Below are 26594 nucleotides of genomic sequence, written 5' to 3'. Positions count from 1 at the left end.
TTGGGGAAAGAGTGTAAGAGACATTAATGTCATTTAGAACAATGAACCCTCCCTTGAAAGATGAGGACTTCATCATCATTTAGTAAAAGACAGTAAAATCCTTCAGCATACATTTTGTGTTGACAGCTAACAGTTTTATGGATGTATAAAAAATTAGGAACTTTTCCTGTTGTCAGAACTAATGTCCCTTGGACTTTGCAGAAACTACTCCATGGAAATGTTATCATGGTGTTTATGTGTATCTTGATGGTCTGCAAGTCACTAACAATTCGAACAACTTGAGGCTACAACTAAACTGGATCATGAATATCAAATTCAAGATTTCTACATTACACTCCAAGCTTGAAGTTGCAGTTACAATTTATTTAAAAACAATCTGAGGACCTCAATGTGACCTGGGGATGATGCTTCTCTCTTTAATAAGAAATGGTCAGGTTGCTACAAAAAAGTCAACAAGCAGCCAGTTCTACAGAAAACAAAAATGAGAATTGTTGCTAACCTGGACTTTGAAAAGGACCTAATTACTTAGTAATCAAATTACTGGATTGATGGTTTTTAGTTCTGTTAGGAAATCTCATTTTTGAGATGTTCTGCACATTTCTGACCTTACAAACACACTGATGTGATAATTTTACATACTCAGAGTTCCCAGTATGCCTGCAAGTACTATTCATGCATTGGATAAGAAATCCTGAACATTTTCATAATTTTTGGGTATCCTACACTCAACCCATAGTATCTCTCTGAATTGCCTTATTTTATTGTAACAGTAGTGACTTACTGCTTTATAATAAAATGAAGCATTTTCACTTCCACATTCTAAAGAATTAGCAAGAAATGAAGGCACAGAAGGTGAACAAACACCAGTTTATAGATTTACTCTTTTTCATATTGTGATGATACAAATGTACTGAGTTATCTTTTAAAAGGACATTTTCCCATGTCAGTGAAATAGCTTAAGATAACTATACTATCATCTAATACTCTCTAGTATTACAATAGATACATTTTAGTTCTCTATTCAGTGTTTAAGCTTTAGATTACTCTTACTGTATTGCACTCAGCAGACTGCGTATTTTAATTGGATTTCTTTGTAAGTCTTGATTTCTGCAAAGCAACTCTAACAGTGCTTAATTAACAGCAAAATAGCACCTACATAATACTTTTCCCTCTTTGCACTGACAAAAGTTTGTGCTTTGCTTACAATGGATTTTTTAAAAGCTTCACATTTCATTCACAGAAATATACAAAAACCAAAGTACAACCTATATATCCAGATAAACAAAAACTTTTTTACTGTAAGGGTGCCTGAGCACTTGCACCATCCTTGGAGATATTCCAAAGCCATCCACATGTGGTCCTGGACAACTGGCTTCAGGTGGCCCTGCCTGAGCAGGGGGATGGACCAGGTGACCTCCAGAGGTCCCTCTCAACCTCAGCCATTCTGTGATTCTGTGTTTAGCAGGTACTACAGCTGAGATTGAAGAAAATCTGTCGTCGTTAACACAGGGAAAAAACCCAACAACACTGTTTTTTCTTGGCTATGCTAAACAGCAATCACCTTACAGAAAGATAAATGACAGTAAAATATAAATGCACAAGTTTTCTGTTCCATTTTCCTGTCTATAGAGCACGTGCACACTGGAGCCAACATGACAAGTTAAAGGGTTACTGCATTTAGAAACCAGCTATTTCTCTCTTATTTAATAGCTGTTACCATCATGTTTAGCTGCTGCTGCTCCTCCTGCAGATGGGAATTCATTGATATGATTAAATTTGATGGTATGATAATGTATGGTAATCGTGATTAATCAGAAGCCCACTAGCAAATGGAGGATGTTGGGTATTATGTCACCTGCATTTTAAACTGCTTTCCCTCCATGGCAGCCTGACAATACTTGACAGCTGGAGAGATCTCATGCTGCATTTGCTTGCTACTACTTATAGATCTGATAAGAGAAAGTGCCCATCATTCCTTCACTATCTTAAGTGCTGTAATTACAGAGCTTTGCAGTCAAGTTGTGAAAACTGTACCTGTTAAAAACCAAAGCCTTTTTTTAGCTGCTGAACAAGCTCTGTCTCACATCTGCAAGGGCTATAATCTGAAAGAAATGTAATTTGATGCAGCAGTCTCATTCAAACATGATTTGCATGAAATGCTGTGTAAAGCAGTATCCAAGAAATGTCAATCAACACCACCTGATACCATGTATTCTGTTAAATGGAAACAAAATGCTTTCTACACTACCTGTGATCTGCCACTACTACACAGCAATAGAGGGAAAATTTCATTTACTGCTACTCATTATAGTGAAGCCATAGCTAAAGCAAAATAATTGTGAGGAAGTAAGAGAATAATTTTCACAAGTGGCTTTTTATTTTCATTAACAGTTTGTCTCCTACACAGGTACTGCTGCAAACACACACAGGTTACTAAATATCAGTTTAAAATGACTGCCTGTGGTCAGATGCAGGGCTCTAATTTGTCCTTACTATGTGGACTATGAGTCCACATTAATAACAAGTGCTAAAAAACCCTTACTCACATGTAGCAATTCATGACTGAATTTGAAAAAATGGGGAAAAATTTCATCCCTATTTGCACACAACATTTTTGCAAGGAGTTTTGTTTTCCAAAGCACAGCAAATTTCTGCCTCTACATCCTGTAAGAGGTGGTGCAGCCACAGACCCAGGCCTACTATAATACCATTAAGCCAACCCATGTTTGCTAAAATGATGGTGGGGTGATCTATGTCAGTCCAAGGATCAGCTGGGAAAAAATAAGTAAGCTGTATTCTAATGTACCTCTTATAATTAATTTGTATAGCATTAATATATTGCTTTTCTAAAATAAATGTTTCAAACAATTGATCATGAAGGACAGCAACTTCTGTTTTGAGCAATGACGAGTCACTTGTTTAAAAACCTTTCACAGATGAAATCAATAAAGAAGTGTTTAAAAACAGTGGCTGGAACACAAACAACACTTGAAAACTCAGAAATAAAACTACTGACTCCAGAAAGGATGGAAAAATTAACCAAAACTGGTCAACTACCCTTCACAGCATCCATTTGAGACACCACCAGATGTGCTGGAGATCAAGTGGAACCATGTTGAATGAGAACATGAAGAAAGTTTACTAAGGTTTTTGCTGTTTAAGGAAAAAAAAGTATTCTTTGAGATAAAGATTATTTCAAAAATAAGTTGTAAGTTCCAAAAGCAAATAATGTCAAATCCCCCTGGGAATAAGAAAGACATACAACACTGGCTATTCACAAGGGCCTGAGGGTAAGTCACCTGATAAAGTCTTAAAAATACTAAATAAAATGTAATTTATGTTTTACAATTCAGCTTCCTCAGACATGAATCCAAGAGTTAGCTGAAAGACACCCACCCAGTGCACTAAGGTGTCCTATCAAAAGAGAAAAGCTTTGTGCATTAAAAACTAGCAAAGCCTTCCTGGCACAAATTAGTCAGGCAGACACTGGCGCCACTTCATCTTGTGCTTGGTACCACTTCAGACTGTTCCCAACTTCAGCTCTGAAACTCCAGCTGACCAAAGGTGTCTGTGGGCTGGGCACCTGCCCAGGTGACAGCTTAAGGACAACAGGCGAATGAGAATTCATCCCAAGCTCCTGAGAGCTTTCCTGGCCAAAGGCACACAGCTCCATTAACAGGCTCTGCTCTCTCTGCTGCAGCTGCAGAGGAGGATCCAGGCCATGGGCAGAGGTGGAATGGCCTCAGACCTGAGGAACCCCTCTCTTCTGCCTTTAGCAGTGGGAGAGGCAGGGTCTCCCCAGCTCCCTCTTCTCTCCAAATGCCCACACTCCAGCCACAAATCTGGATGCTAGGGATACCTCACAATTTCTGGCTGAAGAACACTGAGACCCTCCCTCTGCCACACTCCATCCCAAAGTGGGCATGACAACACTTCTTTCACCTCTGAATGTCCATAAAATACTGCACATGTGTCTCATGTAGTATTATTACTTTGGTGTTCCTAAGTTAAATAAATGATGTTTGAAGCCAAAAGCTTCTATACATTTTTCTTCAAGCAAGCACTGAAATATTTCAGACATGAAATGTGCTGGTGGACTCAGATAAGCTGATGGTCCAGATTTTTTCATTCCTTTAACTTCCAACTTCACACTCACTAATGCTCTGGCCTCTGTAACAGTCAGTTAGCAGCAGCCTTTATATAATAAAAAGTGTTTTGAAATACCTCTTCCATTTTCTATTTAATCTCTTCTTCCCTTGTTTTATCCCATCTTTCTTCACAGAACGCAGGAAGTGAAAGAGAAATTAGCCAAGATAACAAACACTGGATGAAGGACAGAAATCACAGTGGTCCCTCTTGGGTAATATAAAACCCTCCAGCTCCTTCCCCTGCACTGGGGCATCCACAAGAATTAGTAAATTGGTCAGAAAACACATGAAAAGTTTAGAAGAGCCATATGAGCAGTCTGTGAATGAAGTCTCCTGTGACCTTCCAGTAAATGGATCAGTTTGCAAAGTAGACTGTTGTTTGTGAGATACCAACTGTGACACTGGGACAGGAACTCTGGAAAAGGCCTCTTAACCACTTTAAAGCAAAGGCAGATGATAAAGCCAGACCTTCAGAAGGACTCTGCCAAAGAGGTTATTTAATCTATTCTTTAAACTGTTTAAAGAAAACATTCAGTTGGCACTTGCACAGGTCCAGGTTAATTCAAACCATGCTTTCAGACTGGATTACTGTGAACTACAGCCACGAGGACTGTGCAATTCAGGCAAACAGAATTCACATCCTTAACTCCCAGATCCCACAAATGCACCGTGTTTCTCAGCTGTGACACAACTCAGATCCACCATTTATTCAGGCCTTATCAGTTACATATAGATCTCAAACACCATTCACACCAAGTCACCCCAAATGCTTAGAGAGTAACAGGTAAGGCAACTTGATTGCTTGATTCAAGATTACTGTAAGTGTTAAAGTAACTCTGTGCACACAACACAGATTCATTCCCTTGTATCTTTTCCAGTACTCCCTCTCTAAACATTCCAGGAGTTAAGTTTGAAGAAAGAAATAACTGAACAATGAGCTCTACCTTGAAATACTAAAATTGAGATTCAAGATTAAGGGAATTTAATCAGCCTCCACTCTAAGCAGGTTCAGTCCTGATCAACACTAGCCTGACACAGCACTACATTATTTCCTATAATTTAGGTCTCACACCATATGTTAACACGCTCATTACAACTTTGTTCAACCCTTCAATTACATCCTTCTGCAGAAGGTTGTACGAATTAACCATTACATGGTTACAAAGTCATTTCATCAGCCCTAAATTAACAACACCTGGTTTCCAATAGATTTAGGACTAGCAATTGATTAGCTCTGATTGAAGTTCTTCCCATATTTGGAGCACACAGGCTCTCTGCACTGAGAGGTTTCTCTCCCAGATAAGACAGAAACTCAGTGACAAATTTTTCCTTCAGTTATGGCATTGCTCACTTCTGATCTCCTCTTGCAAGAATTTAATTACTCTTCATGTTTCCACTTCTGTCACATTCAATGAAAAGAAACCATCCAGTTCAAAGTTCAAGGAGAAAGCAGACTGCAAATATTTAATTCTAACCCCACTATCTTTTAGAAGCAAAGCAATCAGAAAAATCAGTTAACTATTATCCTTCCATTACGCAATCTTAAAAACAAGAGCAAATTTAAGTTCTAACTTAAATATCCCGAGATTCTTTATACAATGAAGAAAAGGCTGAATGAACTGCACATAGTCTGGAGTAAGTCTTTGATCTTTTTCAAATGGCTTGTCAGAATTGTCTAAGCACTGCTGCATTGCTTTAAGTCAACATTTATACATAAACAAGTGAATTATAATAGCACAAAGGCGTCTGACATGTAACAGCAAAAAAGGTAGTTCTGCGAGATAAAACGTTAGTCAGAAAGTAAATTTGTCTTCAGCTCAAGAGCTAACATACTACATTTAATAAAACAAACATGAGATATGTACACAGTGACACTTAATTCCTAATCCTAATATGACTGATAACCCATGCAAAATTTATAAAGTACTTCATAGGGGAAGTCCACTTTATAACCCAGTGAGCCATGGTAAGATGAAGCAACTTTCTCAGGGTCATGCAGCACCTTAGTGCTGAAGCAGAAAAAAAAACAGGGCAACCAAATGGCAGTGCCAGACCCTCACAGTTAAGTCAGCCCTCCTCCTCCTCCTTATGAAAATTTAATTATACTGACTCTTTTCTGGTGCACTGCTTATATAAATAAAAAGACAGCAAGCAGTCAAGTTTTTCCTGTAGGCTAAAGGAGTAAAGGGCCAACCAAAAAATGTCCAGTTTACTTTATTCCCTTTTAAAAACTGCTGCATATATATCAGTTAGGTTTGCAATACTTCTCAACTTGCAACCCCAAAAGTGAACAGAACTAAAATCTAATTTCACACTCAATTTAAATAAAAATTAATTTCCAATTTTTCTACGCTGATGTAAACACACTTCAAAGATGCCAATTACAATGCCTTTACAGATACTCCTTATTCTCCAATTTCTTTCCATCCCAAATTGTGTTTACTGGCAAATCAACTTAGTATCAAAGAAAAACAAATGCATGACACTTGTTTTCATAAAAAATAACAAAACTACTTTCAAAATGTAAATAAGGTCTCCCCATAATACTAAAGACTGCTGAAGAAACTATTTCTTCTGAAAACCACAATATTTTTAATTTTTAAAAAAGCTCAAAAATATTTTCTTGAAGATATAACATGAATATACTTAATGAAACAGTGGGTTTACAACTTAATTTTTTAAGACTTCATAGAAGAAATGCAGGAATGTAAACACTGTTTCTCTGCAAAATACAGGTATCACAATTCCTCAGTCATAAGTCCTGTATGAAAAATATTCTGCATTAAAAACAACCACAGGTTTCTGAAATTTGCTTCTTTCCTGTACATCTGATATCTATGCCAGAGATACTACACAGATGTTCAGACATCTATTTTCCTCCTTCAGCACTGCACACATCAACACATTTTTTGTGTGTTTTATATATTTGGGAAGTATAATATACTTGAAAATACTTTATGTAATATTGCAACCTAGGTCTTTTGCTTATTTTGATAACCTGCTAACCATTTCAACTAGGAATTTAGTGTAACAAAACAAATGATGAGAAAAGTTCTAGAAGCATATACTTTTTCCGTTCATAGAGTTTAAAATTATTATGAAGTGAAATTAGCCTAGTGAGGCAGCTAAGTGTCTGGTTTGTTTTCAGAATGAGAAACATAAAAGAAAGCAAGGTCATGCAATCCAGGTCTATTTTTTATATAAAAAACATGAGTGCTGAAATACCTTTAGTAATGATAAAAATGATTGCTGCATTTCACAATAAATACATATTACTGCTTTTTAAGCTTTGGGATTATTTCAAATAGCCTTTTATTATATCAAATAAAATAAGGATTCTATTTATACAGAAAGAGTCGAGTAATAAAATAAAGCCCATATTCCTTAAGACAAGATGCATTCATGCCTTTCCCACTGGAGAGACTGGTTCAACAATTTTACAGTTAAACAGAATTAATTCTACTCTCAAAAATCCATTGACCTTAAGCTTTTAACAAACATTTTCAACTGCAGAGTGTATTGTCAATATTTACAAATCCTTAAAATTATATTTCACTAGAACAGCTTTTATTTGCTATATTAATATTTCCTTGCAAATGTATGCTTATCCATATCAGAGAAGAAGAAACAGCTGCTACTCACAGGAAATCTCTGGGGTCCTACAGCAGGTCTTGGCTGGGCAGGAACTGGCAGCAAGGGCACTGAAACAAGAAGCACCTTTTAACACCATTTGTTTCACCTAACAGTTGTTGTAGTTATTTCCAAAAGCATTTGCAATAAAAAGCCATGATTAAAATCTGCTACTTTTACTCTCACATGTCACAGTTCCTACAATTAACTTTGAGCAACCGTTCCCTCCCCTACAACATGCAACAGGGCAATTAGGATTCTCCTAGTTAATTTGCATAATTTAGTTCTGCTTTTTCCAGAAATAAATTGGTCCTTGTTGCAGGAAGGCAAACTAGAATAGTTATTCAGCCAAAGACATGCCTTAGACAAATCTGACAGAGACACTAACAATAATTTCACGTTTCAAATAGAAGGATACATGATTAATTTGCCTTCTCAAGTTCATGCCACTCAACATTTCCAAGGCAACTCCCAGTCTCACCACCAAACTACCACAAGAAGCATGAACATGAGAGATACTAACTGGTAAAAATCACTGCTCATGAGGGTAAAATGAGGCAGGCAGCTGCAATTAACAGCACACAAAAACTACTTAGTCTGTCTGGCCTTGCCACCACAGTGGTGTGTGCAACTGTGATCACAGAACTGCTGATCTCAGATGAAAGACAGTGATTGCACAGAGATACCAAGAAGAATCAGGAGACCTTTTCCTGAAAAAATAACCTCTAAAACTAGTATTTCAGAGGGATTAACATGGATGATTTGCTCTTACAACTGCACTTTGAAATGCTAGTCACAAAAAGCTATTTCCCAAAACATTCACTTAATGTTATGGCAAAATGCACAAAGTGCTACAGCTGGATCACCCTGGGAACTGAACCTATATTCCAACCTCAAACACCAAGTGTAACAACAGTTTTCCTGTTTTCCAGAGCACTTTTTATTTCCTCTCACAGTTGTGTAAGTGGTTAAAAATACAAACATTTCCATGTTAAATGAAAGGCCTAGAGAAGTTCAATAAAGCATTTCCAACCACACAATGTGTTTGCTCATTTACTAAAATCTTTTAGTAAGATTCTTCTCCAGTTTGTTTTTAGCACTTCTGAAAGTGAGAGGGAAACATTTCCCAGGCAGGGTTAAACACTGCCTTTGCAGACAGCTACCGAGTTACACTTCAGAGCAGGAAAGATGCTAAGAAATGCTTCTAGTTTGAGAGAAGTTGGGTGCATTTCCCAACACAGAGCTGGCTAAGATGCCTCAAAAATCCCTTTTCCCTTGGTGACCAAGGCACAAGAACTAATGCATTAGTGGGGGTTTTTTTTCAGTTCATGTCCATGTCTGGCTTCCATCCACTTTCATTAAGTACTTGTGGTTTGCTGGTTCAGAGACTGATGGGGTAAACTAATTGCAGCAGTCTATCAGCATGGGAGGACTGTGTGCAAGCTTTGTATCACATTACACCAGAAAATGACTGGAAGAGTTTCATCCTGGCTTCTAATGAACATCTGTTGGTATCAAACAGCCATGGCCACACAGAAAAAAATTGGTAAGATGCTCTTGACAGACCTAGTCCTAAAATAGCTCAGGTATTATAGGTCAAAGAGGCACTGAGAAAAATAGCGTAAGGTGGGAAATGTAGAGAAATGTCAACTGAACTAGAGTCTATTTCAGTATCCTGCCTCCAGCAGTAGCATATAAATTCATATATTTATATATTTTCAACAAATTAATTTAATACTCATGAAAGATAGTAGCTCAAACTCTGTGCCCTTTCAATCCTTGGACACTTGCTTAAGCAGCAAAGAAGTCTCAAGCCCTCATTTCCTTGATGTCAAATATTCCATAGGTGTGAAAAGTATGTTTCAAAAATAATACACAGCATGTTGTAAGGCACTATTTTAAGAAGATTAAATTGCTTCTTGCTATAAATTCCAACACTATACTGGAAAAGATGAAGAAGCAATTCCCACACTGATTATTCAGGAGAATTACAACGTGATTGTTCCCAAGACACCAAACAGTTTTCAAAAGGTAAATGGCATAGTGAGCTGCCATAAACTGCTCATTAGTTCATGTCAATTTTGGCAGCACCACAGGACCCCTGAAATAGCTACCGGTGGTATAAACGCTTAAGGGGAAAAATGCAACACCTATTATCACAGGTTAAATCAGTACTTCACAGTACATCTATATACAGTTCTCCAGCATTAATAAATTGATCATACTCAAGTTTGGACACATGTCGTCGGTTGGACACAAGGTTTTCGGGGTGAAGGAAGAGACGAGATGGGCTCCATGATCAGAAGGCTTGAGTTATTATGTTATGATATAAACATCTATTTTAACTATACTAAAAAGAAAAAGGAGAGTTTCCAGAAGCTGCTAACTACCTAAGAATAGAAAGTAAAGAATGATCAACAAACCTTGCTCTCTCGGACTGTGTCCAAGAGAGCTCAGTTCCGGATTGGCCATTATCTCCAAACACTCAATCTGGGACAATCCAGAACTGACCTGCTGCATTCCACAGAAGCAGATAACCTATTGTTTATGTCTGGTTGCTGAACTTCTCAGCTTCAGCAGGAAAATCCTAAGAGAGGATTTTTCAGAAAAGAAATGTCTGTGACAGACACACATTCAGCAAAAATTACTACCTACAACTCAAAAGTAATTTGCAGAATAGGACACAAAGAAAAGATAAAACTCTGAGACAAGCTAAAAGATATGAGATTCAAATGCCACAGGAGGCACAGCTGAACACCAACTGCACAGTACCTGCAGCAGGTATCCACAGAGACTCATCTTTTAGGGGCTTGATAGACCAAGTCCTTAATCATTCATGAAACTTCAAAGACTAAAAATAGTACCCATCCATTTGAAACGAAACTGACTTGAAAGTAACTGGTTTTTTCAAATCAGAATTCAAGGCTGGGCAGGGAGATGGTGGTCACTGTAAAGAGATTTACCTTTGAAACATCAAAGGAATAGGCCTATGGTAGGATTCTTCAACACTGTTTCTACTCCTTTTCAGGCTGAAGTAGCTGTCTACTCAGAGCTCTTACATATGATATTTTATTCACATGAAAATTTTCTAACAATTTACAGGAGGTTTGAGTCTATTTTAGAAAATACTGATACAGTTGAAGCATTTCAAGATTAACTCAAACCAAAAAGATGTTTAAAAAGTGTATTTCTATGATCTGCAGTTAGGAAAAGTGTCCCTGGTGCTGACAATTAGAAGTGTGTGAGCTTTATCCTGCCATAACATTAGAGAGGAAAAAATGCCAGTCTACACTAAAACATGACAGCACACCATTAAAATTACCAGAACCTAAGTGTGCATATCATGCACTTCTAGACATGGCATTTTTAGCTTTCAGGCATTACATTTTCAACAACAGAATTCCAATAAACTTTGCACCTATCTGACTGCATTCTCCAATGTGTAAAGGCCCTCATGTATCTGGAAATATGTTCAGCCAAGAAGGGGCAGGACATCATCAAGAACACAAAGTCAATCTGATCTTTCACCCTTCCCATTACTCTGAAAGAAATGAGGTTGCAAGTGAAACACATCCTTTTCTTGCCAACCACCAGTCTCTGCCTACTGGGGCTTCAACCAGACAGATTAAAGGAAGACTTTTTAAGAGGAAGCTTGGAACAGCACTTCCTACACTAGAATTTCTACCTACCATTTGCCTGCAGTGACTGCTTTAAAATTCACCTTAATATGCAAAAAACATTGAAGATGTTAGAATTATGTTCATTTACCTACAGAAAGCTCCTAATTTCCAACACATTTTCACATTTTCTTTATGTGTGCAAGTGTTTACTTTCATGTAACACAACTGTACTGCTACAGATTAAGACTGAGATGGCCACTACTCTGAGTCACTGCAGGAGACTCAGCTTCCAGTACATGCTCTCTAATCAAGAAGATGAAATTCCTACAATTACTTTAAAGATCATATTTAATACTATGCTGCACACTTATTAGCAGAAAAATTGAGTAGTCTTGCCAAGGACTCTTTCAGTAAAATGAATGGCACAAAGGGATTTCATATGAAGCAGCTGCCATCAATACACAGAGCAAAGAATACCATTCAACAATCTCAACTCACTCTCCAGGGCTGCTCAGTCTAAAAGAACATCTGAACTTTTTTACAAGTCAAGAAATGAATGTGCACATAAAGTCAGCAGATGTAAGATTTAAAAAAATCCCAAGAACACCCCCCCTTTACAAATCCAATACTGAAGATCTCCTAACTTGCAGGAAGTACACAACTTTCTGGAAATGAGGATATGCACAAAGACTGAAAAACAGACTGTGAACAAGATCAAGCAAGAGACCTGCAAGCTACGGTGCCACAGACATAGTGGTAAAGCTGAGAAGAGCCTGAAGCTGCCCAGCAATGTGAAAAAAGTCTACTCAGACAAAAGGAAGAAAATACACTGGGATACTTCTGACATTAGGCAAAAGCACAACCTTCAGTAGCTATTCCCAGGATTATGATCACATCATTGCTTACCTAGATAGAAAAGATCTGGTACTGTTTCACAGGGACAGAGAAAAGGCATCTAGAATAGTCTAAAAGCAATTTTTGCTTCTCATTAAGCAGTAACTTACTTTGGTAGTGCTAGAAAAATGCACAGAAGGTACAAATCCACAAGTAAAGATTCTTTTGGAGTGTTTCCAGATAATCTGTCCTGATGCATAATTTTGAGGGAAGCACCACAGGGAAAAGCAAAATAAATTCTCTGACAAAGCCATATGTGCGCAGCATAACAGACGTCCATACTCTGGCAATATTCTACCCTGCCAAATTCCTGCTTTTCATTGGTCAAATCATTGAAGCAAAGATAGCACTGGCTTGGAGTTCTGATGATGTGAAGGGGGGAAAATACAGAAAACCTAATGGCAAATATGTATAAATATTTATGTATTTCTTTAGTCTGTCTTGTCCCAACATAATCAGAAACCAGTGCTATGCAGGTATCTTTTTTTAAACCCTCTTTGGGATTAAACACTTCCTAAATAAGCAGTAGTATGAACAGCTTTGCTGAGAGCTACCCTAAGAAGTGTAGCCCAGATGATTGTGTTAACTTAGAGAAAAACATATTTGCAAATCAAAACAATTACAGATGTGCTTCTGTGAAAGGAGAATTGAGGGCACGTATCTTGTCAAGACAGGACAGCAACTGGTATCTTTCACAGAGCAATCACATTACAAGGAGTGCCTCAGTACCCTCTCACCAAAACTGGTAAATGGTCCTGGGAAATTCACAAATTACAGTACTTTCCCACTTCTGAAAAATGACATTTATTGTTTTTTTAAAAGCACATTCTCTTTTCAGTTTCCATTTTTCCTGCTCTTCTCAGGCTTTACATTAGAACAGCAAACATGGTAAAAGCTGAAAAGGCTTTGCTTGTTCAGCTGGCCACAGTCCAACAACATTATGTCTTACTTCAGGCAAAACATTTGTTTCAAGCTTCAAGAAAAAAAACAGCAGCCTGAAGCAGATTTCCATGAAGTGATAAACAAACAAATTGCTCCATCTCTGGCAAAGAATGAGATGAGTCACGCTTGCATGACTGGCAAGGTGTTGAGCTCGCTCACCTTGTACAGGCGTCACCACCGTCCCCTTGAAATGCGGATTGATGTGGATGTTCTTCGGCTGCTGGGGGGTCACTGGAGGGGGAGTCATCATTATTCGAGGTGTTTCTATCTGAGGGGGCATATGTAGCCCTGGAGGAGGAGAAGAATGATGCTGATGCTGTAAAGGAAGCAGAGATTGTAACTGTTGCTGCTGCTGCTGTTGTTGCTGCTGCTGTTGCTGTTGTTGTTGTTGCTGCTGCTGCTGTTGCTGCTGGAACAGACTCATAACAGGTTGCTGGTGTGTTGGAATTAACCTCTGTGAGTGAGTCTAAAGTCAGACAAAAGAACAGAGTCACTAGGCTTTAAAGTTAAAATATCCTGACATAAATGAGCACAAAACCAAGACATCTCTGGAGAACAATTAAGGCCAATTATGAACAGATAAACTTCTTTTTCCTATAATCAACTGGATCCACTAAAAAACATCAGCACAGGAAAACAAAGGAGCAATCAAAAACATTCACGTAAAGGAGAAGGCAACAAAGAGCAAAGAAGCACAGGGAATGCAGAAACATTCACTCATTTTTAACAGTGAAACTGCTTGGTTTCATATATAGTCAGGGCTCTGCATAGGTCAGTGTTATTAACTGCAATAAGGCTTATGTGGAGATCACTAGAAATCTGAGTCCTAGTACCAAAACAAATCCACTGCCTTTTGTCTCATGTATACAACAGCCTCTCTCAGATAACAGACCTAGCACTAGCAACAAAAGTCAAAATACAAATTCAGATATCAGTGCAGCACAAATTCAACTACTCTTCAATATCAGTGCAGCACACCTATCCATACTGCTGGAAGAAAAAAACTCATCTGAAGACATCTTTCAAAGGTCTCCTTCCAAAGAAAGTCTCTTGCTGCTCAACTCTCAAAAACAAATGGTCAAAATCAGTGCTAATAAAAACAAATAGTCTCTTTTCAGAGACATTCTTCTGCCTCTCAAGTCATTGTTACTAGATCTCAGTCCTACACCAGCAACTAACTTTCCAAGTGGCAGTGCAAGAAGAGAGCCAAAGAGGCAATCTTTTAGCAACAAAGGCGTGACAAACTTTTCTTGTTTCTTTCAGCAGCCCTATAATAAACCAAAGCAGCTACATAGTATGCACAAAAAGACACTGTGATGGACACTAAAATATTTACATTTAAAATTAAAATAGCTTGCAAGGACTGCAGCAAAACAGAAAAAAAATTATTCAACCTTCACTGCTTAAAAAGCACAAAATTTACTACTGCAGGGCTCTCAAGCACTGAGATATCCACTGACTCCTGCCAGTGACCAGCACCTACTCACTGCTGTTGGAAAAAATCACCTTTGCTTAACAGAGATGACCTTGTCCTGCAAAGATATATAAAGACTTTGTTCTACAATCTCAGCTTCCAGCACATTTTATGACAGTGAACAAAAATAAGTGTTGACCTCTTGATCACTTGCTGGAGATGGTTTTGGTTTTTGTAAGGTTTTTTTGATGGAAAAAGTAAAGTCTTAATATTGTGATACAAAGCACAGCGGAGAAACAGAAAGTAGTATCAAAGCTAAATTTCATTTGAAATCCCAAAATAATAACTTATCTAGTAGTGAAGTGCTGATTACTGTCCTAGGGTTTTATTTACCTCCACAGTAACATAGCTTATATGCAAATAGATTTTTTAAAGAAGTATCAGCAAAAATATTATCTTGACAGAACCCAAGAAGTATTTCACAGAATTGTATTTTTTAAACTACATTATTATAAATAATGGGAGACTGAACATGTTTCCATGTTGCATGTAGACTTTTCAGAGGAATTCAGTTTTTCCTCATGCAAACCAGCAGTTAAGTCTGACTATGATTCATCAGTCAAAATGCACTTTTCATTTGGAGGTCTTGAGATTGCTCAAGGTGAAGCCAGTAACAGGACTAAGCACATACTTTACAACCATCACGTCACACAAAGCCCACACTGCCTAAGAGTGCCCTGAAAGAGCAGAAGGTCTACATTGGAATATATATTCCATCTTTGCAAAGATTCATGACTTAAAATGCATTTCTCCACAACTTCCTGCAAGGAGGCTCAAAGAATACTAAGGATTGAAAGGTACCATTGATGGCTGGTTTGGCAGCAGTGCAGGCCTGTGATCCTTCATTCTTCCCCTATCATTACTGTCTCTCCTTTGATCTCCCATTCCATGGCACATGACTGAGCCTCCTCTTCTCCCTCCTCTCCTGGAGCCATATCGCCCCTGCTTGAGCTGCCTTTCCCTCTCTTCAAACTCACGTAGTGCTGCCTGGGCTTCTGCAGAAAGCTCTGTTGAGAGAGAAATGGGGAAAATTATTTTAGCTTTGTGCTGAAAAGGTGGAAAACACAATGACAAATAAAACACTGCCAGAACTACAGAAGAATCCCTGCAACTAACAAATTTGCAGGCACTTTGATCTCCTTTAGGCGACATGTTAACATTTTGTTAAAGACGTCTTTAAAAGGAAAAAGCACAGATACTTCTGTCCTCTGCACAGGCAAAAAAACAGCAGATAAATGAAACAAACATGAACAAAAAGGTTTGGTTGTTTTGTTTTTCAAGATGGTATTGAAGCCTGCATTCTGCTCTAAGAGGAGACTGTGGCTCCCCTCAAAGTATTGTTATCTTTAACATCTCACTTATCTGCAGATGTCAGGCAAGCCAATGAATCTGCAGCAAACTTTACAGTAAAGGATCTGTTCAGTCTTCCACATAAACAGATTTTATGCACCAGACTCTTCTGCACATTGGCCTATTCCAAAGAAGGACATTCTGCTTGCTGAAGTCTTTCTAGTACATAACTACTTATTTTTTGTTTTACTGTCTGTGGTTTAAGAACCAACTGTACTTCACAAGTGGTAATTCCACTGAAGAGAGAGCACACATTAAAATCTGTGCCCAGAAAACACGTGGCACTTACCAAAGATGACAAATTTCCTTGAAGCCTTGGATAGTGCTGACAACATTAAGCAAGAAATGATGCAGTAATAGACCCAGGTAATGGAATCACTTGAAAATACAGAAAATGTCTACAACAGACCTCAGGAAACACACCATGAAAGTAAAAGCAGAACCACTCACCAGGTTTCAATCACTTACAAGTGGTAAAAAACTCTAACTCAAACATGCAGCTGAATCTTTTTCCATGTGCTAGTCAGATCCTTTGTTACCCTGAATATTGATTTCTGCCTCTAACAAAGCAAAATTAAATTACCAAAAACAAACGTACTTGTGACAAATAAAAACATATTTTGAATTAATATGCTATTTACTTGTCAATAACACACACAGTAGTCATAATATCAGAATTAAAGTAATTAGTATCTGGCAGGAGACATTACTACTATGTCTCCATACCATAAGACATCTTCTCCCAAGAATACATAACTAAATCAATTAGAAAACTCTAACAATTTCTTGTGAGTCTAAAGGACAAAGCTACTTAAACCAGCACCATCTCAAACATCTTCATAAGTAATCTCTGTTAGTCTTTGAAGTTGAGGATTGACAGAAGGGCAGAAAAGGGTGAGCACTGAGCATTCCCTCTGCGGCAGTTGTTCTTACTTTGCTACAAAAACTACCTGCATGACTGAGCTGCAAAGACTGTAAATTTGCATGTCCCAGTTTTCAGAAGTATTTAGCACCTTCACAAAGCAGGAGCTTTTCAATTTTTAAAAGTTCTGAACTTGCTGATGGTCTGTAAGAACACAGCAAACATGACAGACTTCTAAAAGCCCAGGATCTGCCTGAGTTTCCTATTTCATTTTTGCACATTGGTGATGAGACAAGTTTCTCTACCTCCTTTTCTCTCCACTCTGACACCACAATTGAATGGCATAAAGCCTTAACAAATACTCTTATGAAATGCTACCTTTGCCCTCAAGGCACAGCAGAGCCCAAGACAATCAGGCTTTATCAGGAAAATCTTACAGAATGCTTAGAATGAGGGAAGGAACCACAGTCCCTCAAGTCTTAGGTATAATATGCGCATTTCTGACAAAAACTAAGAGAAATGTACTCTTGCCCAGATCAATTAAAAACATTAGATGCAAGTAAAACAACTGCCATAGCCATCTTTGGCTGCCAGGGATCAAAAATGCTGGTTAGATGGGAAAAACCATCTAGCTTTTATTTCAAGTCTTCTTCCTCTCCACACCTGAAGCAAGTTGTGTTTCTTCAGAAACCCACAAACATCGAGGGGCAAATGTGGGTTTTGACCTGACCTGCCTGAAAGACAGACTCCTACTCTCCATACATTCAAGAGGGAAAACAGTGTCACTGTGCTGCAAAAGAGTCTCTCTATCCCTTATCCAGAAATGATCCAAGTCCTGCAGGGCATCCTGAGCATTCTGCTCCTTGGACAGCTGTTTTCCCAGGAATAGAACAGGCAGGGCAATTTCTCTGACATCTTCCACACTACAACCCTGAACTCAGCAAGGCTGGAGTCTGGAAAATAAAGTTCAGTCATTGCAACAAGTATCTACCAATGATGGTCAAGCAAGATGAGAAGCAAGTTTCTATTAAATAGCTTAGAAATCAAATGTGAGGAAAGCAATTTTTAATGAACCTGGGAAAAGAGCTAGGCTTCCTAAAAAGCAAGACTATGGCCAAGTCTCTCAGCCTCTTGAGCACACATTGAAGGACACTGAATAGAAACAAGGATGGGCTGCTCCTAACAAAATTACTTCAGAGCACTGTGCTGATTAAGCTTGGGGAAGGGATGACAGCGTCCATGCAAAGTCAAGTCTATCAATCTTGGATGTGCAGAATCACTCCCTTTAAAATACATAAATTGTTTTCCTCCTCGCTTTCCACAAAATTTCTCAATTTTTAAGCCCATGTCCTTAAAGGAACAGTCCACACTCCAGGTTTTTCAGCCAGAGTAGGGACCAACTTTAGAAAAAATAATCCCAAACAAAACCACACACACATTCATACTACATCTGTGACCACAGAAGTACAATATAACCACTGGATTTTAAAATTAAGAGGATTACATCAAGTATATTTCCTCCACAACATGCCACTGAAGGCAACTGTCTAACCTGTGAAGAATTTTGCTTAGGCACATAAATGCAGGTTCAGAACCCTCTTGCAGAAGTTAAGACTGATGCCATGAGCACCTCAAGTGCTGCATGTAGCTATGTATCACCACACATCAAAATATCATCAGCTCTTCTATGAGAGGGGTTGCATATTGAATTTGAGAACACTGTGTCCCACACACAGAGACCAAGTAGAGAAGAAGGCATGGGAGATGGTTTTGCAAGGAGGGAAGCAAAACCAGTCCCTGTTTCCCTGAAAGCAACCTCAGACTGCACAAGTAAAGAGGTGATGAGCAGAGGAAGAAGAGATTCTCCTTCCTCCCCTGGGTTCTTGCAAGCACAGCCAGGTGTTCATTCACATGAATACAGCTCCTCCCTGGCTAAGAACTCGTGCACAACTACAAATACATATTAATTTATATATATATGCAGTATGTTGTCATTTCTCCTCATCATCCAGATCTGCAAATTGATTATACTCTGTGCTTCAGGACACAGAGCAACTGGACAAATTTAGAACACTCACTTTAACTTCCCAGCCCTGCCTGAAATCTCAGACACAAGGTATCACAGTGAACATAAGCCAACTAAGCAGGGCATAACAAGTACTGCCACAGCAACTGACCTTTGTTAGCACTTTGCAATTGGGTCTGTCTAACAGTTTTAATTATGTATTTTTGATTAGATAGAAAGGGAATACTTTAGTTTGGTAATACCAAAGACATTTTTACTCTTCACGTTCTTTAAGATATAACTACATCCAGAGAATATGCCAAAACCCACTCTGAGAAGGTTTCACCTACATGCACTGAAAGAAGAAAATGTACTTCTTATCAAAGGTGACAAACTTGGTATTGCTAGAAATCAATTGCAGAGCTGACCTACAATACCCATCTTCTGAACTTTGAAAATTCATTCTTTACATTATCTTGGATGAAGAAATGTTTAGGAAAGATCTTAGCCACATTACTGTATTTTTACATCTTTTCTACCAGCACGCATTTGGTCTCATCTTGACTGTACAGTTCTCACACACACAGTTAATGCAGTGAATCAGCAATTATTTTTCTAGTGTCTCTAAGTGTCAAGATTAATTTCACTATTGCTGGTAATAAAATGGTTTCAAATGACATCTTTAATCAGTAAGTAAGAATGCACTCCTCCAATAGAGACAAGCTGTCACAAAAGGTCACCAAAATGTGACAGGATGGAAATTACGTTTGTAACTTCAACTGAAATGTTAATTCCTCTTTAAGTGTTTTCTGAACTATGTTCATATTTTAGAGTAAGGAGACGTAGGTCTGCAATGGAATTTTATTTTTAAACCATAGCAGCTGTAAAAATTTGCTCTATAATCTTAAAAGGAAGCAGATATTTAGATATGCAAACAGAATTTTTTTGTGGTTTAACCTTCTAACACATGGTCAGTTATCTGGTCTCTATCAACAAATTATTAAGAAAAACTAGCATGAATAGAAACCATTTCACAACAGCAATACTGTGGTTTTGCCCAACATTAGTTTGAAAACCTCTTTATAGGATCATCCACATGTGCCCTCATCTTTTCCTTGTATCTCAGAGCTGCATCCCAGATCACTTAGAATTACATTTAGAAGTCTAATTCATCACTGCTCCCTTAACAGTCAAGCTCCACTATAAGGTTTTCTCCTTATTGGCTAGTCTTGTTTCTATATTAAACTAAAGAATAAACCCACAGATACACAAAAACAAACGCAATTTTCCTTTATCTTGCAATTATGTCCAGAAATTTAGTTATTCCAGTGCACTCTTGTTTTTAAAATATTCTGTTTTGTCAAGCCACCAACACCTTTTGTATAAACAAGATACAGTTTCTATGTGGTTTGTAGAAATATGGTCTCATGGCTGCAAACATATTTGGAATGCACCTCAGCTAAAACACTCTTTGCCTTTTACTATCGTTCATTACAGCTCTGCAGAACAATCCATTGCCACAAATCCTCACCCAAAGTTTCTGGAATGTTTCTCCTTTCTCTTGTCACATCTGAGAGCCTGATGATGGTTCCTTCTTTCCGTTCGGTTTTGAAACGTAATCGTCCAGACTCTTCATCATCATCCTCCTCTTCATCAGACTCTTCTTTTGTTTCTTCTTGAAGTTCCAGAGACCCAATAGCTGCCTAAATCACAAAAACCAGAGGACATGTAGCCTCAAAAAACCAAGTCTCTTGTAAACAGTATCAAAAGCAAAGCTTTCCTTAAAACCCCCTTTCTACAAACTTTGCTGGCATTATACATTGTGCTCATATTTAATTCAGGGAACATTTAAGAGTTGGTGATTTTTTTAAAATAAAAACATATGTACTACATAATAAATAATAAAGTAAAACACATTTAGAAAATAAATTTGCTGTAATATTTAAGGGATTATTCAAACTCCAGCTAGAACCTCCATCTGATTAGTAGGTACTTCTGCACACAGATTTTTATCACTGAATTGACTGTGATGAAAACCTTGGTTACTACCAAATTCAAATAATAGGAACAGTAAAATCCTATTTTTTTTTCATCTTTTAACAACTGTCAGTACCATGCTGTTAAAAAAACCTAACCAACCAACAATAAAGATAACCTTGTATCTCAATCCCATTCCTCTAGGTATGTATGCCTTTACTTTGCTCCTCAAATACTTCCCCGTTTCAATTCAGTAATTGATGGGGAGAATAAGAATAGGATTGGATAAATCTGAAAATACTAAATTTGTATTCTGGATGTTATTGGAATACTTCTAGAATTTATTTTCCAGTTCTCTCTAAAACAAAGAACATTTATTTAAATAAAACAAAGTTCCAAATGAAAATGGATCCATCTCCTTCAAATGAATAGAAACTAAAAAAAGAAAAATTCATTTTCACACGTAGGCCTGATGAAAATGTCCAGAGTGTTACACAAGTTATACTGGATTTCTACAGCATTAGAAGTGTTCTAATATTGTGTGATTCTCCACAAAAAATTTTAATTACTGTGTATTTGATTATTTCTTGTACAAGCCTACTTGTTCATTTCTTAGAGCCTGTTAAATTAAAATGCACATGCATTTTAATTGTATGCAAAGCCACTAAATACCTCATAAATTTAATGCTGCTTGAGGATAGTTAAAAAATGAGCCAAATCTAACATGCAAAAACGGTTTAATCTTCTAATTAACCAGATCAGGGCAGAAATTTATATCAGAAAGGCACAGTAAGTGTGACAGTCAGGTGGACAGATATTAAATCACAAATCAAGAAAGAATTAATAGCATAATTGTGCAAGTGATTGCAAATTTCCCTATCCTGCAGCCTAACTTCATCCATAACCAAAATAAAAATGTGTGAAGCAGGACCAGAAACAGGGTGACCTGGCAAAACAGTTTCTGCTTTAAAAAAGACAGCAAACCTGATGAACTCAAGCTCAAAGTTACTCCAGCTTTGGTCTGGTGAATAAATGATCTGTACACTTAGTTACAGTGCTTTAATGGGCTACTGATGCCAAGTTGTGTTTTATCCATTCCAGACAAACTTTTAAGCACTCCATCTCCTGACCTCACAAAACTGCTTTAAGATACAGCTAAGAGAACAGGCAAATTTTACAAAAGGTTTTAAGGCTTTCATGTTACAAATATATTTATTTTGGTGTAACAACTTTATCATATTAAAAAAAAAAGCAGGTAAAAACAACAGGGAAAGCAGGAGAAAAAAACCACCTTCAACAAGACTGAAAGAAATCCAAACCTCAAAAGCAAACCCAACTGAGCACAACTGGTCTAATTAACATATCCACATATAATCAAAACACCTTTGAGAGCAAGCATTTGATACTCGTGGAACAGAGGAGGGATGTTAGCAAGGAAAGAGATGCTAACATGGTTTAATGAAAACAAACAACACCAAGAGAAAGACAGGGTTGGCATTTTAGTTGAAAAGAGGGACTCCCAAAAGAGCAAGGAGAAGCAATATCTCTATTAAATCTGTGTTTCCATAAATATCACAAACTCCATAATTTTACTGTCTCACTTCTTTTTAGAAACTTTTCCTTCAGGATCAGGATTCTGAAGTCAGAACTGCAGCAGCTGTTTTGCAAGACATGCTTACTCTACACTGAGCCTCCTGCTTTACTGTAAAGCACAAAACTCCAGACACATCCAGGGCCTTAAAGGCAACATTGGAATTCTGGTTTTTATTAATCAAAGACTGGTCTCAGTCCTGTAATCTCATCTGTGAGTGCTAAACTTAATCATGCAAGGCTCTATGTGTAGCTCAAACTTCAGAATCAGGACTAGAATCTACAACGTCCTGAAAACTTCTGCTATGTTTTAATGAAATGCTATTAAAAACCCTGAAACTGTGTTGCATTTTGACAATTATTCATTCTGGAAAAAAAAATCTATTCTAAAAACAAAATATAAGAAAACATCCTGATTTCTGACAGACTATCAGACTTACCTAGAGAACCATAAAAAAAAATTCCAAACTTTTCTAGACTAGCATTATTCTACTCTTACCGACTTACACCAATTCTGAAGCCTTGGTCTGATTTACTCTATTCATCAGTATACTGCTCATGCCACCCATTAACCAGCAAAAGCCATACAAGCATTAAATATCAAAAACAAAAAAAATATCAAAGGAGCCAATGAAAAAGCAGGCACCAAGGCAAGGCAGTGCTGGAGAATGGTAAATGACCCATGTCCAAATCTGATTACACCTTTTATTGAGGGATTTATGCAATGGAGACACAAACATTTCTGACAGCCACCCATATGTTCTCTCCACACAGCTCCAGGAAAGGTTGGCTGAGCAGGGTAGGAGCACACACCCTTCCCCTGCAGGTTGTTCTGCAGTTGTAAAATGCAATATTCCTACATGATCTTTTCTACCTTCCAGCCAAACAGAAGCTGTTTTGCCAAGATACAGCATGAATGGATTCTATGTTTCAAAAAGACAACTGCAGACACAGAATTAAGCCATATTATTACTTACAGGATTGGCTTTAATACCTGCTAATCATGAATATCTCTGCACAGATATTAACAGCCCCTGAATGGCCACTTGAGGTCACTGGACTGGACTCACCAGCCCAGGCTTCCCAAAGGGAGCTTTACATTTCCCACCATGACACCTTGCACAAAGCTACCACAGAGCTTTGCTGACCCTTACATTGAAACAGAATGACCTTTCTTCTGCCACGAGGTCAGGGGTTCCTGCCATCCTCATTCAATAACTGTGCCCTAAATCCCACTAAAAGCCACTGAGCAGGACTCCTCACACTGGGTTATGATCTGCTGTGGAGAAGGGCTGAGTGCTCCTGTCCTGAGCAGCTCACAGGCAGCTGCAGGAATGGTGTCAGACACAGCCCAAGGGATGCTGCAGAGACACTGACACAGCATGATCCTCCCAAACACAGGATCCTCCCAAACACAGGATCCCCCCAAACACGGGATCCCCCCCCCCACCAAACACGGGATCCTCCCAAAGTGTTCAGGAGAACTTGGTGCCAGACATTCAGAAGATGTGCAAAAACAACTAAATTAAAGGTGAAACAAAGAACTTTTACTAACAAGTCATAAAAAAGGAAGTGGAGGCATTTGCTACAGGTTAACACTGAAGTAGATGCAGTTGTTCAATTCCAGGGGATCAAGAAATAACAGGGGAGATAGGAAGAGATTATACCTATTCCAAGGGCACCTCAATTCCACAGATGAAAAATGGAACCAAAAAACATGTCTAAGTGCCTTAAAATAGGTTTAAAAATTGGCTGTTTTGATTTGCACTCTTTTCACCACTTTCTTCCAGGCTGGCAGGTCGTGTTTTCAAACTCCAACAACAGAACTGAAGTGCGGAAGTTTTGGCTAAGCACACATGCAACATATCAGACAGACACATTGGTCTTTTTTTCCCAAGCCTTTATTCTACCAAAAGAAAGCAGTATGCAGCACTTCTTCATGAAATGTTTTCTTGACTAAAGTACTCTTCACTTCTAATTAGTATAACCCAAGAAACAGTTTAAATAATGAAATTATAAATCCTCTATCATTGACTTCACAGATCACTTTCAATATAAAACAAAGACATTATGAATTCTAATTTCATGAAATTTAATTTTTATGAACACTTCACAGAAGTAATTAGTGATGTTTTCCCTCTAAAACATTTAGGACATGATACATCATGTGGCTGTTCTGTCACACCTATTTGCTGCTGAAACTTCTGGGTGCTGGATTTTGTTTTATACCTTGGGAGGACAAAAATATTTTCTGAAGCACTACTACATTTTTCAAGGAAGCCATACAGAGTGTAGTTTATTTAAGATTCAAGTTCTGCAATTTTAAGCACTGTTTCAAAAACAAACTTTACTGGCCTATTCCCCACTTCTCCCACCTGAGTGCCACTTGTAACAATTGTCTCACCTCCCTTATTCACGTGTTTCCCCCATCATGTTCCAATTCCCCAGCCAGTCAGCTTTTCTCTTGGTTTACAAAAAGATTTCTTATTTCTTCATGCAATATAGTAAGAGGCTTTAGCTGGTTTCAAGTGATAACTGCTCAAAATAAAACATTACCCAACATTCTCCTCTGTTACTCAGATGACAAATTTCAACCAAAAGATAATAATGTTCTTTCTTTGTACCACATCCATTACAGCTCCAATCTTGTGTTGCAGAAGAATGCCAACCCTTACCCCCATTTACAAGCACTGAATGTTATGAGATTTAAGGAAAAGTGTTGCTACTTAACACTTGAATAAAGCAAAAAACTCTTCAGAGCTGGAGGGAGGCATCTAACCAGGCAATGAACAGAAGTGAATACTCTACAAAGGTTCTCTCCCATTCCTTAGAGAATGCAACTGTGAACCTACTGCCAAATGGAAGTAAGATCCATACAAAATAATGAAGGAATAAAAGATGGTACTGCTCTGGAAAAAAGAAACCTGTGACAATCTACAAACCATGAGAATAAAGCCAAAATGTAGAGTAACTGAAGGTATGGCCAAAACATTCACCTTATATAATGAACAAATTCCATAAAAGCTCAGTTTACAAAATAAATTTAAAACTTGCATTGACGGTACCTTTTGAATAAAACAAATTTAATTCTGAATTAGACAAATTTAGACAATGTGATTATTAGAGAATTCTCACTCTGGAGTTCATGCTCCCAAAATGAAGCTGTGTTTTTTTTACAGCAATAAGTTTGCCAGAGAGTCCCAGCTATGCATTTAATTTTACATGATGTCCATTGTGTCCATCATCTCAGACTGTGGCTGCAGACACCACAAATTCATCAGTTCACTTCCAAAACACCAAAACAAAAGTGTGCATCATCAATCCAGTGAAGGAATAAAAAATGCTCAAGGATTTCACAGCTCTTTTCAAGGGCAGATTTAACACTTGGGAAGTAGGAAATTAATGACCTGAACGTGTATGCGGTACAAGATGTTACACTTGCAGCAGTGGAGGCTGAAGGATGCAGGTGGTTCCTTTCAATGGAGATCTCCACCTACCAAAAAATGCTGTTTAACCAAGATAGGTTTGATACAACTGGAGCATCACAGCACACCCAGTTGTGAGAACTTCATACAGTAAGCCTGCTGTGTCTTTGAGGAATTAATTTCCTGATGAGTTAAAGCTCCAAAGAGGAAATACACTCTGACTACACTTCTCATCAGGTAATCCATTCAATCCTATTTAATTAAGAACTGGAATAAAAGTAATATTAAAGCAGATTCCTGGTGGGGAAAGGAAAAAAATCTTACATCAAAAACTTGCTGCAAATTAAAAATGGTTGTGATACTCTTGCCTAATAACAAAAGGAAAAACCCTGCAACACAGTTGAAGTGGTAAGATAAAAAAGCAACTCTTTTATGAAAGCTTGCAGGTGCACAAAATACGGCATTGCACAGGCACGACACGGGATTTCTATTATTTTTAGAAGGTCAATTAATTAGTTGATCTAGCCAGTACATCCAATAGTGGATGTAAATCAGTTCTGCCAGTAACCCAGCCCTCTGGGTCAGCTAGTCCACGGGCTTCTTCCCCTTTTTTCTTGTTATGTCTCTTAGGTTCTGGTAGAACATAAGATGTCCTTGTCAGGAATTATCTTCTTAAG

General features: G+C 37.9%; 1 protein-coding gene across 4 annotated transcripts in view; it reads right to left on the bottom strand.

Annotated features, from left to right (window-relative positions):
• RBM33 (RNA binding motif protein 33) overlaps positions 1-26594 on the bottom strand; it is a 101938-nt gene that overhangs the window by 53101 nt on the left and 22243 nt on the right. For 3 of the 4 annotated variants that reach the window (XM_030943752.1, XM_030943753.1, XM_030943755.1), the window contains exons 7-10: positions 20457-20628; positions 15510-15715; positions 13394-13700; positions 7791-7849 (exon numbers count right to left, since the gene is read on the bottom strand). In XM_030943752.1, the coding sequence (XP_030799612.1) occupies positions 7791-7849; positions 13394-13700; positions 15510-15715; positions 20457-20628 (744 nt within the window). The remainder of the gene's footprint in view (positions 1-7790; positions 7850-13393; positions 13701-15509; positions 15716-20456; positions 20629-26594) is intronic. The other variant, XM_030943754.1, reaches the window with a different exon arrangement.

The sequence above is a fragment of the Camarhynchus parvulus genome, chromosome 2, assembly GCF_901933205.1.
Source record: "Camarhynchus parvulus chromosome 2, STF_HiC, whole genome shotgun sequence".
NCBI lineage: Eukaryota > Metazoa > Chordata > Aves > Passeriformes > Thraupidae > Camarhynchus > Camarhynchus parvulus.
Note: the sequence above shows the minus strand (reverse complement) of the source record. Positions and strands in the feature narration are given on the sequence as shown.